Genomic DNA, 15,428 nt, shown 5'->3' on the forward strand with positions numbered 1-15,428 from the left:
TCAATCTTGTAAGAATAAGCTCTGATCAGTTTTCTTGATAGCGGCCCCAATTCACCCTGTTAACCAGTTAGCAACAGATGTTCAGGGACACACCATCGGTTGTGTACCTCAGTGTGTTTCAGGCTTTATATCCACAATACACCCTCTGCTGGGACAGTCACCGGCTGCGGCCTGATCAGACTGGTGTGTCCCGATCTTCTTGATGACCTGCTGTGGTCTTTCTTTCTAATCTGCAGCCCCTGGTGTTTCCTTGAGGGTCTGCCCAACGACTCCTTCAGCTGCCTGATGGTGGATGTTGCTACGATGCCCTCCACTGGATGCACTATTGCTCTCCAGCATTAGTGCTCTCCATCAGTTGGCCTAAATCAGCCAGCTTTTCCCAATCCCAGGCTCCTTCCAGTCGTCCACCACCAGTCGGTTGAGGAGCCTTTCTCTGTCCTTGTCCTTCTTCTCTGATAAACCCTGAATACATCAAGAGGGCGACTGCACGCTGGCTCGCCGAAGGAGTCTGTACAGTTTTCCCTGGGTGGATCTTGACGTCAATCTGTTCCCTGCAGTTTCACTGTGCACCTTGGAGGACATACAAGCCAGAAACTGTGTCAGCTTCACAAGGCCCACCATCAGAGCTCCACCGCACAGCATCAGACACGGCCACAGCAGTGCAAACAGGGTCTTCTTCAACGTGTACTTCTTGCATAGGATGGCATTCCTGGGGTTGCCCGTGGAATCGGTGATGCACGATGAGTGGTTTTTCATCTGATCGTCCAAGGCCTTCTTGACTCTCTGCACTTCATCCAGGAGATCAACTCTTTCCATCTGACATTTGGGTAGGTAGAAACACTGTAGGAAAATAAATGACAGCGCTGTATTTTCCATCATTGACCTGGTTGATACAGTCGATTCTGCTGATTACAATCAGATGAGATGCAAGGTCTTTTTTAATTGAGGTTGTTAAAAAAGGAATAGCCCTCCCTGGCCTCTATTTGCTGCACAGGTACTGAAAAATATTCAATACAATCTCTTTGGGGAGCAGCACCTCCTAATAATGTCTGCCTGCTTATTCACAAGGGCACAGGAGTGTGCTGCTAGTTTTCCATCCTGTCAGCTTGTTCAGTTTTTTGCTGCTTTTTTATGTCCTTGCTTAGATGGCTAATATGAAAACCAGCATTATCCTGTGAAACAAGGTCCTACATGAAGCTTTAATGCTCAAATCCACTCCTCCTGGGTCTGGGTCTCCATCCTGCCACCTGACACATCACATCTGGTGCGAAACAGATTCAAGCCTGAGTCTCATAAAAATAAAAGGTGTGTAACGGATGTGCACTCACTCCACCCATGAAAGACGTGCTAACCAACCTGCCAGGCGGTTGTCAGTCTCTTGGCGAAGAGGTTAGCATCGTCGCCTCCGGTGCGGGAGGTCGTGGGATCGAAACCCACCTAGGGCAGGCCGTGAGAATCACAACGCAGAGGGCCAGATATGACATCGGCTACAGGTGCACTCTAAAAGTTTGATAAATCCTTACCTCCGGAGTGAGGAGGACAGATTCTTCATCGAAGTGAAGGAAAGCGCTTTGGTTGGAGCCTGTGAGGTTAACCATCGCCCTGAGGCATGGCACTGTGCTCACACCTCTGCAGTCCACCCAGTCTTTCAGGATGTCGGTCCGCACCAACACACAGCTGGTTTCCTCCACCCAGTTACTGGAAAACAAGAGTCTGGACAGGTTGGAGGTGTCCCCTAACACCTTTAAACTCAAACCACAGATGCACTAATTGTATTTTACCCATGGCAACATCAGTCTATCCCTCGGTCCAGTCACCATTTTTGGATATTCTAGCAACTATTGGATGGTTGCCATGCCATTTTGCACATACCCCACTGACTTTTCACTTACTGCAAAATATCTCAACATCTGAAGTCTTCTGACTTTTAAAGTCTCATCTAACACCATCATCAGATTTCCTGTACTTTAGGGAATGACTGTGTTTACGATACTAATGACTCTCTCACCATCTTTGTCTGTGCTTTGCATTCAGTGCCAATTAATTATGTGTAAGCATGCTAGGTAGACATTAATCCTCCCGAACATCGCCATGACAGCACTGTCATTGTGGCCATGCTGGTGTTACTACCTCATATTGCTCATGGTTAATGTTTAAGGAAAGTTTCCTTGTTGATCTAGAGAGTACATTCTCTTAAATGTGTTAATTATCTAAGGACTTTGCAATTAATTAGTTGATAAAAAAGAAAATCAGCAGTTTTGATAATCAATTATTTGTTGATTGATTACGTCATTTATCATGCAGAAAATGTTTCATCAAAATATAATGAATTAATGATTAAAACACAAAATTAGTTTCAACTGGATTTTCATGATATTTGCCGGAGTAATAATTCATATTATTGTTTAATATCATGTACAAGTTAAAACTAGTCATGTACCTTTTAAAAAAGGGTTTGACCAAAGTGATGCCAACCACGAAGAACATGAGCACAGAGAAGGCCATCATGGCGAAGCCCAGCAGGACGGCTCTGTCTTCCCCAACACTTGAAACCGGCATCTGGGACCGAGCTTGCTGTCCTCCACGTCCGTCCCCCCCTCTGCTCCACTCCCACTCCTGTCCCGCTGCAGAGTGGAAGAGATCCCCGTGTCTCTCATTCATAAGGAGGAGACACAGACACACACATATGAATACGTACACAGCTACCAGGGATATCATGATTTAATTCAGCAGCAATTCACATTCAATTTTTTTTTTGATTAAGTGCATCAATAAATTTCATTGTCGACTCAAGATGATTTGGTTCATTTGATTCATTTTTCACTCTTTTGAACAGCATGAGATTTCAGGAGGACAGGGTATCTGAGCAGTTAATGAAGATTCAGGTGAAGACATATGATTCAGTCCAAAGATTGAGACTTATTTTCTAATTTAAACTGGAGGCAGCGCTATGTAATATTTAAAAAAATAACCTTCCTCCCCAAGGATTTTCTCTTTTTACTCAGCTTTGCACAACAGAGAGCTCATAAAAAATTAACCAGTCAAAACTAGTGCTTTAACTGCATTTCTAAGCTATAAACAGAAATCTCACTGTGTTTCAGTGACAAGATACACCTCCCCGGCGGTTTAGTATTGCACTTCCATGTGAATTATAAGCAACAGATTTACAAAAAATGAAAATGAAGGCCAAGATATCCTTTGTCATAACACAGGGTTTTAGAGAACATTTTAAATATTAACATGTAACCTAAAAATTAAATCTCCCATACAGGTGAGATTTCATATCAATGTCTTTTTGATTATAAAACAGATCTCGATTATGTGGCCCAAAGTGCTCAGTCCACAGAGACATTGACACTTATACTTAAATTCAGAAACAGTACCTTAAAATGAGCTGTCAGGACTTCTATGACTTTGTGATGTCACAAGAAAGCAGACACAGCCAGAAGCCCCACCCACCAATACCTACCATCTGACCTTCAGGATTTTGTTTCTTTGAGTGTTTACCTGAAATCTGCTATAATATGTTATTTGATCAATCAGAAACCAGTCAACAGCCAATCAGAGGAGAGAATCAGAGCCTCCTTTCTTCTGACTGAGAGAGGGGGAAGTCAGATGACACTGAGATGGTCTTTGCTTAAACAATACACAATATTTCAAATAAAACAAGAGTGTAAAATTCGGGACCTCTAAATGTTTTGAATGTATTTCCTTTGTCATAAAACATCAGATAGGTTGTGTATTATGTAACCAACACAAAACCAAACCCACTCATATGGCACCTCTGTTACTACACAAGGGACCTTTAACTGATGAGACCGACGAGTAATTTCCTTCAAAAGTTTCTCCAGGGACAGAAAACGTATTGCTTTCTACCAGCTAATAATCTTCATGACAATGGTGGGATGCAATATTGACTGAGTCAATATAGTCAAAGTCAATACAAACCTGTCAGTTCTATCCATTGGTCTTATTTAATTATTTAACTCTCATAATTCTTTCACACCCCTAACGGGCAAATAAAGTATGGATAATCATACATACTGATATCTACCGAAGAGTAGGAAATCTGCATCTAAAACTTGTTGAACTTCACCAGTGTTTTTCCTTCATAATGAACTCCCAACAGTGTTTTCAAAGCCCGGCTGCCTGGCCCAGTCGATTGTCCTCTCTTACCGTGTCTGCCGCCTGCGAGCACCCTGCAGGTTGATGTTAATGGGGATGCTGAGCGACCTCCGGGGAGAAGCTGTGCTCAAGAACATGCCCACTCCTATCGCTGCCACCTCCCAGCACCAAGTAAGTATGGCCACCTAACAAGCGCCTCTCTATCTGAAAGTCAAATGTCCTCCTGTCAACAACTCACACATCATCTTGTGTCTTCAACAGGCTCCGATGCAGCGTGCTGCTGACTGACTGAGACGACTAGATTGCAGTTTATTCACCGGGGAACTCCCTGTTGTTTACCAAGGCTCAAAGGTGAGTGCAACAACACCTTCCTCTCTCATGTGTGTTTCTATAGAAACCGCCACAGGTAAGGCAGGTAGGATGCTAATGGCCTCTCAGTGGGCCCCGTGCGACTCGGCTGCATGCGGCAGTTTGTCATGGAAAACCTGAATCGCCTCTTGATTATTAACTTTTTGAACAGGATGAAACAACAAAGCCAGCTTGAAGAACAGGCAGTGAGCAGAAGACAAGAGGAAGGAGGTGTGAAGTGGCCGCCGTGGGTCAGATCAACCATCCTCACACACAATTCACACACTCATTCAGTTAATACTAACCCAAACACGTGTGTCCTGCGACGTCTCATTATCCCATTGGGTTGTTGAGCTGGAGACCTGTCAGATTATCCCAACACCTTGTGAGTGTGTGAGAGTGTGAGTGCAACACACTGAGTTTATATGTGTTATTCAAACAATCGAAACTCCCTGTATTATTCATGGATTGCTGGAAAAACATATGGAGGTATTAACTTGGTGACAGTTCTGTTTAATATAACAAGCCCAAGGCAAGGAACACCACAGCAGCTTGGAAATGGAGCCAACCATTCAATATAACAGACAGCGATGTCATACCTAATTTATTCAGTATTGAATACAATAGAGTGTTATTTTGAGTATTTTCTCTTATCACATGCACTCGTGGTAAAGCTCCATATTCTGGGAAATGTTTTCATGTTTTATCTGATATTATTTATTACCTTTATAGCTTAATGACTATATGTGATTGAATGTGTTTGTAAACTGGTAAAATGAGCCCCCTCCCCCCACCCCACTCCTCTCTCTTTTTTCTCTTTATTCAAAAACAGAGTTATTCATATCTGTAGCCTACAAAGGAGAGGACACAGGCCCTGCACTTTTCTTCACAGGGTTGTTGGAGAACCAAGTGCTTTTGATGAAACTGAAGAAAACAAGATTAAAAATGTATAAAGCTCAGTGTACTTTTACCTCACCTAGTAACCTGAGACATTGCCTTTCCCGTGATGCTCGCTGCATGGTGCCGCACTGTGTACGCGTCTCAAACAGAATTTCATCTTTAACATAAATGCGTGATGAAAATGGATTACTCGTTTCATACTGGACTGCACTGTCTCCACCGCTGACTCGATGCGCTCTAAGCTGTGTTTCAGCTCTCACCCTCGCTCAGCCTCTTCAGTTGCAGGAGCTTTATACGATCTGTTTGCTATCTGTGTGAGGGTCTGAAATGGCCTTGTACAATGGTGCAACAAATTCCTGATTACCCGGGCCAGCAGTGGTAATTGGACGCACAGTGTCTCCTGTTATCTGATTAAGTCTCTGAACAACATTTCTCAACAACATGTACAGTCAGAGGTCGGTGTATAAAAGGCAGTAAGCCACTGAGCACAATGGATAATCACCAAAAGAGGAATCTAACTTTTCTAACCATTGGACTGATATTCATGCTGAGCGGCATTGAGTATGGTAAGTTCACTATGAAAGCTTTATAGACTTCAAGACATGTGATAATGATCTCATTAAAGCAGGCTGGAACAAAAAAATTGCTTGGCATTTTGGCTGCATGCTCACTTCACTGAGGATCTGACATCTGATGTAATTCAAATACATTTTGCCGTGGGTAAACAAAGCTTGTCATTTACATATCCCATTGTTTTTTTTGTCTCTGTGCTTTTCCTCCATCATTTGTCTCAGCCGTCATTCTGCCTACAATATGGAGGTACCTGCAGATTTTGGAGGCCCCTCCTTATTTCCTGGGTTTGGGTCTGTCTGCTTTCAGTCTGAGCGGGCTGCTCACAGGCCCGCTTTTTGGGCTCTGGTCAGACCGGTCCAAAACTACAAAGTCCATCATTCTTTTTTCGAATCTTTTTGAGATTGCGGGTGAGTTGTCGTGCCACAAGACAAATCACATGACAGAAATTTAGACCATGCTTTCAGTTGTTGCGTGAAACTCTGTATTTGGGGTCTGTATATAAAATCATTTTTATATTAACCACTCACCACACACTGCAATGTGATCCATGTAGAAACCTTTAATGTGCTCAGATGAAAATAAATACAGGTCTAAGGTCATTTCTTTTAATTAGTTCCTTTTTTCACACTGCCTGTGTGGTACATAATTGCATAAAGTTACTTCTCAGTTTGTGAGCACATATCGTAGACTGCTCTTTACAATGCATTATGGAGACCAATTAACTTTAATATGTTGATTATAATGCAGAGTAGCCATTCAAAGAAAAGGGAAAACACACGCACACACATCCATACAACAATGTTTATGATGTCACCATAGATGTTAGCAGATTGTTTTAGGTTATCAATTTCACATCCTATCCTGGATTTATGTTCATATGACTTTATATTTATTTATTTTTGTATAGCCTATTCCATTCATTGAAATTCAATGATGTGCATATATTACATAAAGTGGTAAAAAGGTAAAGATATACTGTATATGAGAATAGTCAGCACCAGTACTGCTACTACTACTGTTACATACCACTATTTAATGAATAGCTAAAAGCTAAAGTTAGCATTCTCACATGACAATGCTTAAAGGTGAATGTGTAGTAGCTGTAGTGTTTACAATGCTCACCATCTTAATTTGCTAACATTTGCTAATCATAGCCTATTCAAATTCAAACTGCAGCTGAAACACATTAGTTTTACAGGTTGATCATAAACCTACATAATGGCAAAAATAGCATTTGAAATTTGTAGTTGTCGTGTTGTTGAGGTGTTTCATTTAAAATCCTAAATGTTTATCTGAAATCTAGAGAAATTAGGATTCATTATCTGGTCATCATGAATGTTTGTATGAATTTGGAGATATAGGAGAGATTCATGTGGTGGCAGCATTTATCCTAAATGTAAATTTTCTGCCATTTCTATTTGTCCTCAGGTAATTTCATGTATTTTATTGGATATTCAAAGTGGCTGTTACTATGGAGTCGACTTGTAGCAGGTACACACATACACATGCAAATAACAAACAGAGCATGCACTGTATTAGCTTGATGCAGACCCTGTGGTGGTGTAACAGCAGGGTTTTCTTCCTCTCAGGTGTCGGGGCAGGAGCGGGCTCCTGCATCTTCGGTTTCCTGACCCGCAGCACTCGGCCAGAGGAGCGCGCCGGTATCTTCGCTGCCATCATGGCCTGTCGACAGGCTGGCCTCCTTGTCGGTCCGTCCCCCCCTCCAACCCTTTCCCCTACACCCCTGCCCTTCATCTTACCACAGAGAGTGGTGTCATCTCAACCCTCCACCTTCCCTGTCCTCTGAGAAATATCAGACAGAGATAGATTTTGTGATGTCTTCTTTGATGTGCAGTTTCAACTGTGAGAAGAAGACATTCAATAAAATCACCAAGGTGGAGGCTGCGCTGTCTCCACACATCCTCCTGTTTTTATTCCATCTCCTCTTTAAAGCACTTCCTCTTTTCTCTCCAGGGCCGGCGTTCAACCTGTTCCTGCGGCTGTGTGATTTCAAACTGGGGCCCTTTGTTGTGAACAAGTATACGTCTCCTGGGGTAACAGCATCCAGATCAGTAATCAGTAATCTAAGCTTCTACAAAAACCTCATGAATACAGAAACAATCTACAGAAATAGTTGCTGAGCATTCGGCACCGCTCCTGCCTCACATGCATTTTTCTGTTCTCCTCTGAGTAAGAATACAAAACACCTGCAGCAATACTCAGGCCCGTAACAACCCATATCGATCTATTTCCATCTCATGAGTCTCTGAATAAAACACCTGTAGCACAGATTTAGCTTCAATGAGATATAACAAAGTCACTCTGCCTATCCCATTTTCTCACATAATTTGACACCGCATGTCTCTCTTGATTGAACCGTCCTGGGTTACTTTATTTTTGAATGTTATTCATGTATCAAATGTCATGAAAAACACTTTTTTAGGTTAAATTCTAAAATATTCTCATCTGCTCTTTATACTCTCAGATCTTCATGTGCCTGTTGTGGATGCTGCTCCAGTGTGTGGTCCTGGCGATGTACTGGGACGTCCCACCCATCACCTCAGAGGACGGAGCTGTGATGGTGGAGATGAAACAGGAGGAGGCCGACGAAGAGGACATGCCTCTGATGGGTTATGACGACGAGCCGGTGCTCACCTACAGAGCTGTCAGCTCCAGCCAATCGGAGACCTCCGCCCCGTCTGAGACGCAGCCCGTCCATGATGTCTTGACAGTCTCCAACCCCTTTGGAAACTTCAGCGCCAGCAGAGGTGAGCGAGCAGGTTTGACGTATACCTGTCCTCAACAATGACTGTCAGTTTTCTCCTCAGTCCTGTCTGTGGGCCTCATGTAGGAGGAGGTGTCACTGTCTGAGATGTTTGGTATCTGCTCTAATCTGTTGAATTGCTTACACTCATACACACAAGCACACACACAACTACACACACTCACACGCACACAGACTCTAGGAAAGTATAGAAGAAGTTAATCAATACTTGCAAGCAATCACTGCGTGTATCCCATGCAATCCCATGCAAACCTACTATAACACTAATCCAATAGGACATCTGACATCAGATATATATATATATACTTACGATACACACACACTCTGACATGAGCCAGACACAAACACACAAGTCCAATCAATACACAGGGAATCTGATCTGACACACCATGCAGAATTCCTCAAGAGAGAACCAGAGAATGGAAAATGTGTGTGGGTGTACGACGTGTGTGTGTGTGTGTGTGTGTGTGTGTGTGTGTGTGTGTGTGTGTGTGTGCGTGTGTGTGTGTGTGTGTGTGTGTGTCAAACCGTTGTATCGATTCTCTCACTCTTTGAGGATGTGGCACAGGGATGGATAGCAGACTTCCTTCTTTATTGACTGTCTTGCTGTGGTTGACCTGTGGACGAAATAGAGGCAGAATTGATCATGTGGCCAACACTCGTCTTATTGATCCCATTTTGTTTTAAAGAAATCCTGCAACACCAGAAATTCTCAAGTAAAACTGGTGGATAGCTCTGGCATGTAGACTATGAGAGTCTGTTAGCTGTTACAGCATGTCTGCAGCTATAATATGACAGTTCTGTAAATACAGATATCATAGAATTAAGGCTTCAGTACTTTAAAGGTTGCGGGGACTTTCAATGTGTCAAATTGCTTCTACCCACAACATCCAAACCCTTAAAGTTGATGCTTTTATTTTTCTATTGTAAAGATTAGATAGATAATATATTATAATGTGTACAGAAATTGTAGGTGCTAGGTTTTTTCTCTCTTTAATATATAAACTATCTGCTAAGCTAAGCTAACCAGCTGCTGACAGACATTGTATAAGTGTTAAAACATCTTTAAATTTTAAGACTGATTAATAACACAGTTTATAATCTGTGCATTTGTCATTGCTGATTATACATTTTTAAATTTGTATTTTTTTTATATTGCGATATTTTAAGGTTCTCTCCAGCAATTTTACCAGTGAAGATAATTTTAGACTTAAGGAGGTGTACCCTGATGATGTCATCAGGGTTATGTCAGGTCTGTGGACTTTTTACAAGGCAATAATAGTCTCAGGGAACACATTATAGATGCAGAACAGTGTTTTGTAACTCTCTGCTAAAAGTCAGCATGTCTCTGCTGCATTGTTTTTTTTCTTCATTTGTCCCTTGCAAGTCCTCCAACTTTATGGAAGTACAATGTTAAGTCACTTGAGAGCCCCTTTAAACATTTAACGTTTTCAAAGCCATATTAACACAAATTTACACGACACACATATATATAATGCACACATACGGATGCAGGACTGCACCAAAATTAAATGATATACATAAAAAATAGTGCAAACACCAAACAGGAGAAACTGAATCATAGTAGATCACACACTGTAATATCAAGCCCATTCCCTGAGCCATCTGGCACGTACTTCCAAATTTAGCAGCGAGCCCAGCTCATTTTTCCTCCTCTCCAAGTCCATAAGGGAGACTGCGTTCCAGGAAAAGCTGGTGTCAAAATCTGGAATTTATTAAAATACATTTTTTTCTCCTGTTATCTTGTTTTGGATATAAGAGCAAAATTAAAAACCAAACTCACAGTTATCTCTAGAAAAAGAAATACAGTTTATTGGACTAGAGGATCAACAAGACCAACCAGCCAGGATTCGTTACGCCTGCCTCTTTCAGTCTAAAGATTACTTTCAGATAGTCCAACTTTTCTTTTTCTCTTTAAACTTCTTTATCTCGACATACCTCACCAGTCGAAACTTTCAATTTCATGTTACCGCTTGAGCTTGTTTTATGATTTTCTCTTTGGCTTCTCTGGTTTTTTCAGTGTATCACTCTGTCTTTCACTCCGCAGAGTTCCTGAGAGAGGAGGTGGTTGTTCTCCTCACGGCTCAGTTCATCACTCTCTTCAATCAGACAGCGCTGGAGGTGAGAGCAGTTACCGTTGAGATCCATCAGCCTGAGTTTCCAAACATTTCACACAATGTCACACTATTTTACCCAGGGCTTCATCCACACTGCATCCATCTGAGCCTTACCCGGGAAGACCTGCTCTATTACTTTGAGATAATAATCATGTATCGCTTAATGCTCAGAATATAACGAATGTAGCAAGTGAACATAATCAATCCCTACATTGAGGAAAATGAAGAGGCGTTTTCTCTCCTCATTAAATCGTGGTGACTGAAGAGTCACACTGTGCTGACCTGGATTATAATCATTTTAATATCAAAACAGAACACTCCTTTTGATGTGGACTGAATGAAGCCTTTGAAGGACTTAAAAGGTGCTTGTTTCAGTTCTAATAAGACTCTCCTCCTCTCCATCTGACTGAATCACTTCATCTATGCCCCCCTGTGAAATCTTTCTAAAAACCCCCAGACCATGGTGACTCCTATGACACAGCGCTACTTCAGCTTCGGTGAGCTGGGCAACAGCCTGATGTACAGCCTGTGCGGGGTGGAGGTCATCCTGGGCTTCTTCTTTGTGCGCTGGCTGAGCAGGAAGGTGGCGGACCGAGCAGTGCTGGCCGTGGGCCTGGTCATCTGCTGCGCCGCCTGTATCTGGTGCCTCATCTTCCTCTGCAACCCTCGAGGTGCGAACTGGTCCGGGAAAACATACAAACACACCCAGACACACATGTGAAAGGCTCAGACAGACTCCAAAAAAAGAAAAGAAAAGAAAAAAGCCTTGTATTCTTTGCCAAATCCTTTCTGTGCGACGGATGTGTAGAGCACAGTGGAGCCATATTGGGTTACACATGCACCGACTGAATTGAATGTGCTCTGTAAATGATATCATTCAGGCTGTGGCAGGCCAGCAGGAGATCATACAGGCAAACTGGATCCTGTATGGTCATGTTGGCCTACGTCTGTTGTAGCTTGTCACGTTTATCGCTCTGATTATAAGTAACAGGTGCTGGAGCTTGAGAGTGCCTGAGTACATATAAAAGGATTACAGTAATCTAATTGGACAAATATGCTATTTGTTAAAGTACATCCTACATATCACAGCTACACTTAAAGCAACCAGACAAAGAAATCAAACACACAAGGCAGACACCTTATAAGAAAAGTGAAAAAAAAATAAAAAAATAAAAAATCCTGACCCACTAAAAAACCCCAACATTTCATACAGTAAGAATGCATTTCGATTGTAAGATTACAGACTTTCAGCTTATGCAGGAACATCCAACAGTCTGAGTGGGCACAAATTCACACAAACATGTGCATGATGCGAAGCAGCAGAGAACAAAAATGTAGCGGCTGCCAGCTTGGCAGTGGTTTCATTTTCAGATAGAGCTATCTCTGGCGGTGCCAACCCATTTGTGGAAGGAACTTAAAAACCGAGAGAAGAGGGACTGGACTACTGAAGTAGGATCTGTCATACACTTTGAGTCATTCTCACTACATATTAGAAATAAAAAGAAACAAAATATCATAATCTAATAGGTGTTACATCTACAAAATATATTCATAGGTATGTGAGAGGTGGTGGTAGATTTCAGCCTATAGATATAGTCGGAGTAATATTGTTTTGCAGGCAAAATTTTGCAATTCAGTAATAGTGTGGTATTATTGTTAAATCCCTGCCAGGTGGTTATGGGTGGGAGCTGACAGCCTTCATCATCGGGGTGTTTCTGCAGCTGCTGGGGCTTCCCTTTGTGGCCGTGTCTCAGGTGTCTCTGTTCTCCAAAGTCACAGCAGAGAAAACACAAGGTTGGCTCATTTTTGGTGCTGGTCCTCTCCGCTGCTTGCTTTTGCTCACTATTAAATGTAGGCTATTAAAACAAGAAGCTGCTGCTCATTGTTTGTGATGCAGATAGAGTTGCTCATGCTGCATTTGTAGTGCCATATTTTAGTGTTTGTACACAAAATAATTAACCTTTGATTATCTGTCGTGTGTCACCTGAAGGGTTCAGCCAAGGCGTCAGACGCTCCATCGGAGGCTTGGCCACCATCTTGGGTCCTCTGTGGGCTGGAGGACTGACCAATAACTTGTACATAATGCTGGGCATGATGCTAGCTCTCCTCATAATGATCACAGTAAGCAGAACACGCTTCATTGAATATTGGAAAATTGATACCACTCATGTCTGTTTGCCACATATGACAATACAATTGAATAGTTAGATGCACATACTGGACACAAAGATGCATCCGGCTAGTTAGCTCAATTCTTAGCAGAAAGACAGGAAACAGTATTTAGTAGCTCAAAAATAAACATATTGTGTTTAATTTTGTTTAAATAGTTCTAAGGACTGAAGACTAAAATTATACATTATACTTATATTTTATGTTTAATTAGTTGTAGCTGTAGAGACACCAATGTAATATTTTTCTTTGGCAACCCTTCAATTTACAGGCTGTTAATTACGTGATAATGTCAAGAAATAACAATTAATTGCATAGTAATGTCAAGAAATAGCCTAGAAATAACGGTCAATTTCATAGTAATGTCATGTTTTTCATCATGAAGGCAAAATATTACACATGCTTTTCATGCTTTGAATTTTTTGGGAGAGGCCAAAATCTTTCTCCACCAAGTCCTTGCAATTGATCGTTATTTCTGGGCTATTTCTACGCAATCAATCGTTATTTCTTCGCTATATTTCTCGACATTACTATGACATTGACCTTTATTCTAGGCTATTTCTAGACATGATGCTATTAATTAATCCTTATTTCTTGGCTATTTCTTGACATTATCATGTAATTAACAGCCTGTGAATTAAAGGGTTACCTTTTTTCCCAATCCCTCTGTTTTCAGACTTCAAGCTATAGGCTAAGAGTCTACTGTCTGTAATACAGCCACCAGCACCTTTAAGGCTCAGTAACATGTCATTTTTATCCAACATAAAAATAACAGTAGGCTACGTTGTGGTAAGGGAAGTTATATGCCAGTGCACAGTCAGGTCCTGCCAAGCAAACCAGATTAAATATTTACTGACCAGGCATACGAGTGGTATCAATTTTCTCATCTCGCCCTCGACAAGAAAGGAAATGAGAATATGTCCTCAAATATGCTTAATTACAATTGCTTCAGTTTCTGCATTTTCAAGAAGCTGGAATTGATATAGACTAGTCTTTCATAATGTTTACTTTTCTATTCTCAGAGTATCTTCTCCATTGAAACTCGAAGCTGGGGATTAAGAAAACTTTTCTTTTTTTCCAGATACCCAAACTGAAAAACAGTAGCTATGGGGTGTAATTCCCCGTAAAACCCTTAACTCAGCATGTCTTTGATAGCCTCTACTTATTACTTGGTGCTCTCTATTCTCTAAAGCCATATCACGCTGTACATTTTTGCAGGTTATGACAGCACTGTCCTACGACCGGCTGACTGAGCCCAGGGCAGTGCAGCACGCCCAGAGCTCTGACAGCGGAGGATAGAGCTGCAGTCTGTCTGAGGAGCGGCCGAGGCTGAAGACAGACCGAGGGAATGCCCTTCACTTTGGGGAGAGAATCGATATAAGTTTGCTGCAGAGGAAAATGTATGAGTGTGGAATAAAAATGTTCAGATAACCTGCTGTACCTCAGAAGGTGACATAGAGGTGAAACACTGAACGTTTTAAACAATGCACAGTCTCTATTGTGAGTATATTTTTATTAGATTCTACCTACAGTAGTATGCACATTACTACCAGACTATTAATTATATTTTACACAAGGGGGCACCATTGCTCTCATATTGAATATTAAGAGGTGTAATCGAAGATGAAAGACATTATTTTTAAACTGAACTATTTATATTCCCAGGTGTTGATGAAAAGATAGCAGGAGCTGGTTTTATCATGTGACCCATGTACCAAAATTTTTATTTCTTGTCCAAAGTCTTTCTTCCTCTGAAGAAAAAAAAAAGAAAAAAAAAATCCCTCTGGAAATGAAACAGTTGACACATTGAGTGCAGAAGTGGAGTTGTCAACATCTTAGCAGCTCCATGTCAGTGGAGCTGATAGAAGAGGAGGGTCAAAGAGAATAAGGCTTTACAGATTTCTTGGTATTTACTTTGGTGTTGGAGGAAATTTGAGCACTTTTATTGTTGAGATAAAACACAAAGCCTTGGATGTAACGAAAGCAGTTTGTTTTTTATCTGGATTTATCCCTCTGCATCTAATGTGCAAATGAGAAGCTCTTACATTAAAACCTAATATTAAAAAAAAAACTTTAATTAGTGTTCTTTATCTTTTTTACTATGGGGGGATTTAAAGTTTAATTGCCCGTATTCATAATTCAAAACATGACAAGGTGTGAGTAGTGTATAGTCAGCTGTTCTTGCCTATATTCTCCTCTAGGATGTGCTGTATGCTACACATCTGTATCTAACAGGAGAATGCTGTAAGCAACATCAAGGCATTGTAGATTCCCTTTGTACCAATGAACATGGGTTCGGCCAATCTCTGTGTTTTTGCATAATTGCAGATAAGGCTCAGTAACCTTTCCAGTTTTCTACACTCAGCATGTGATATTTGGCTTTCCAAAGG

At 41.4% G+C, this 15,428-nt stretch overlaps 2 protein-coding genes across 2 annotated transcripts; one reads left to right on the forward strand and one right to left on the reverse strand.

The window, feature by feature from the left end:
- Positions 1–471: 471 nt before the first annotated feature.
- kcnmb3 (potassium calcium-activated channel subfamily M regulatory beta subunit 3) lies at positions 472–4,262 on the reverse strand (the record flags this gene model as incomplete). Its single annotated transcript, XM_083990805.1, has 4 exons — positions 472–840; positions 1,524–1,698; positions 2,441–2,650; positions 4,177–4,262. The coding sequence occupies 4 exons, from the start codon at positions 4,260–4,262 to the stop codon at positions 472–474; spliced, it is 840 nt and encodes a 279-aa protein (XP_083846931.1).
- Positions 4,263–5,863: 1,601 nt separating this feature from the next.
- mfsd8l2 (major facilitator superfamily domain containing 8-like 2) lies at positions 5,864–14,337 on the forward strand (the record flags this gene model as incomplete). The annotated part of the gene is made up of 11 exons (XM_083991045.1): positions 5,864–5,939; positions 6,168–6,353; positions 7,375–7,437; positions 7,536–7,655; positions 7,921–8,000; positions 8,432–8,714; positions 10,800–10,873; positions 11,327–11,540; positions 12,541–12,663; positions 12,860–12,990; positions 14,257–14,337. 11 exons carry the CDS (start codon positions 5,864–5,866, stop codon positions 14,335–14,337), a joined length of 1,431 nt encoding a protein of 476 aa, XP_083847171.1.
- Positions 14,338–15,428: the final 1,091 nt, after the last annotated feature.

This window comes from Trachurus trachurus, assembly GCF_905171665.1.
Source record: "Trachurus trachurus genome assembly, chromosome: 17".
In the NCBI taxonomy this organism is placed as follows: Eukaryota; Metazoa; Chordata; class Actinopteri; order Carangiformes; family Carangidae; genus Trachurus; species Trachurus trachurus.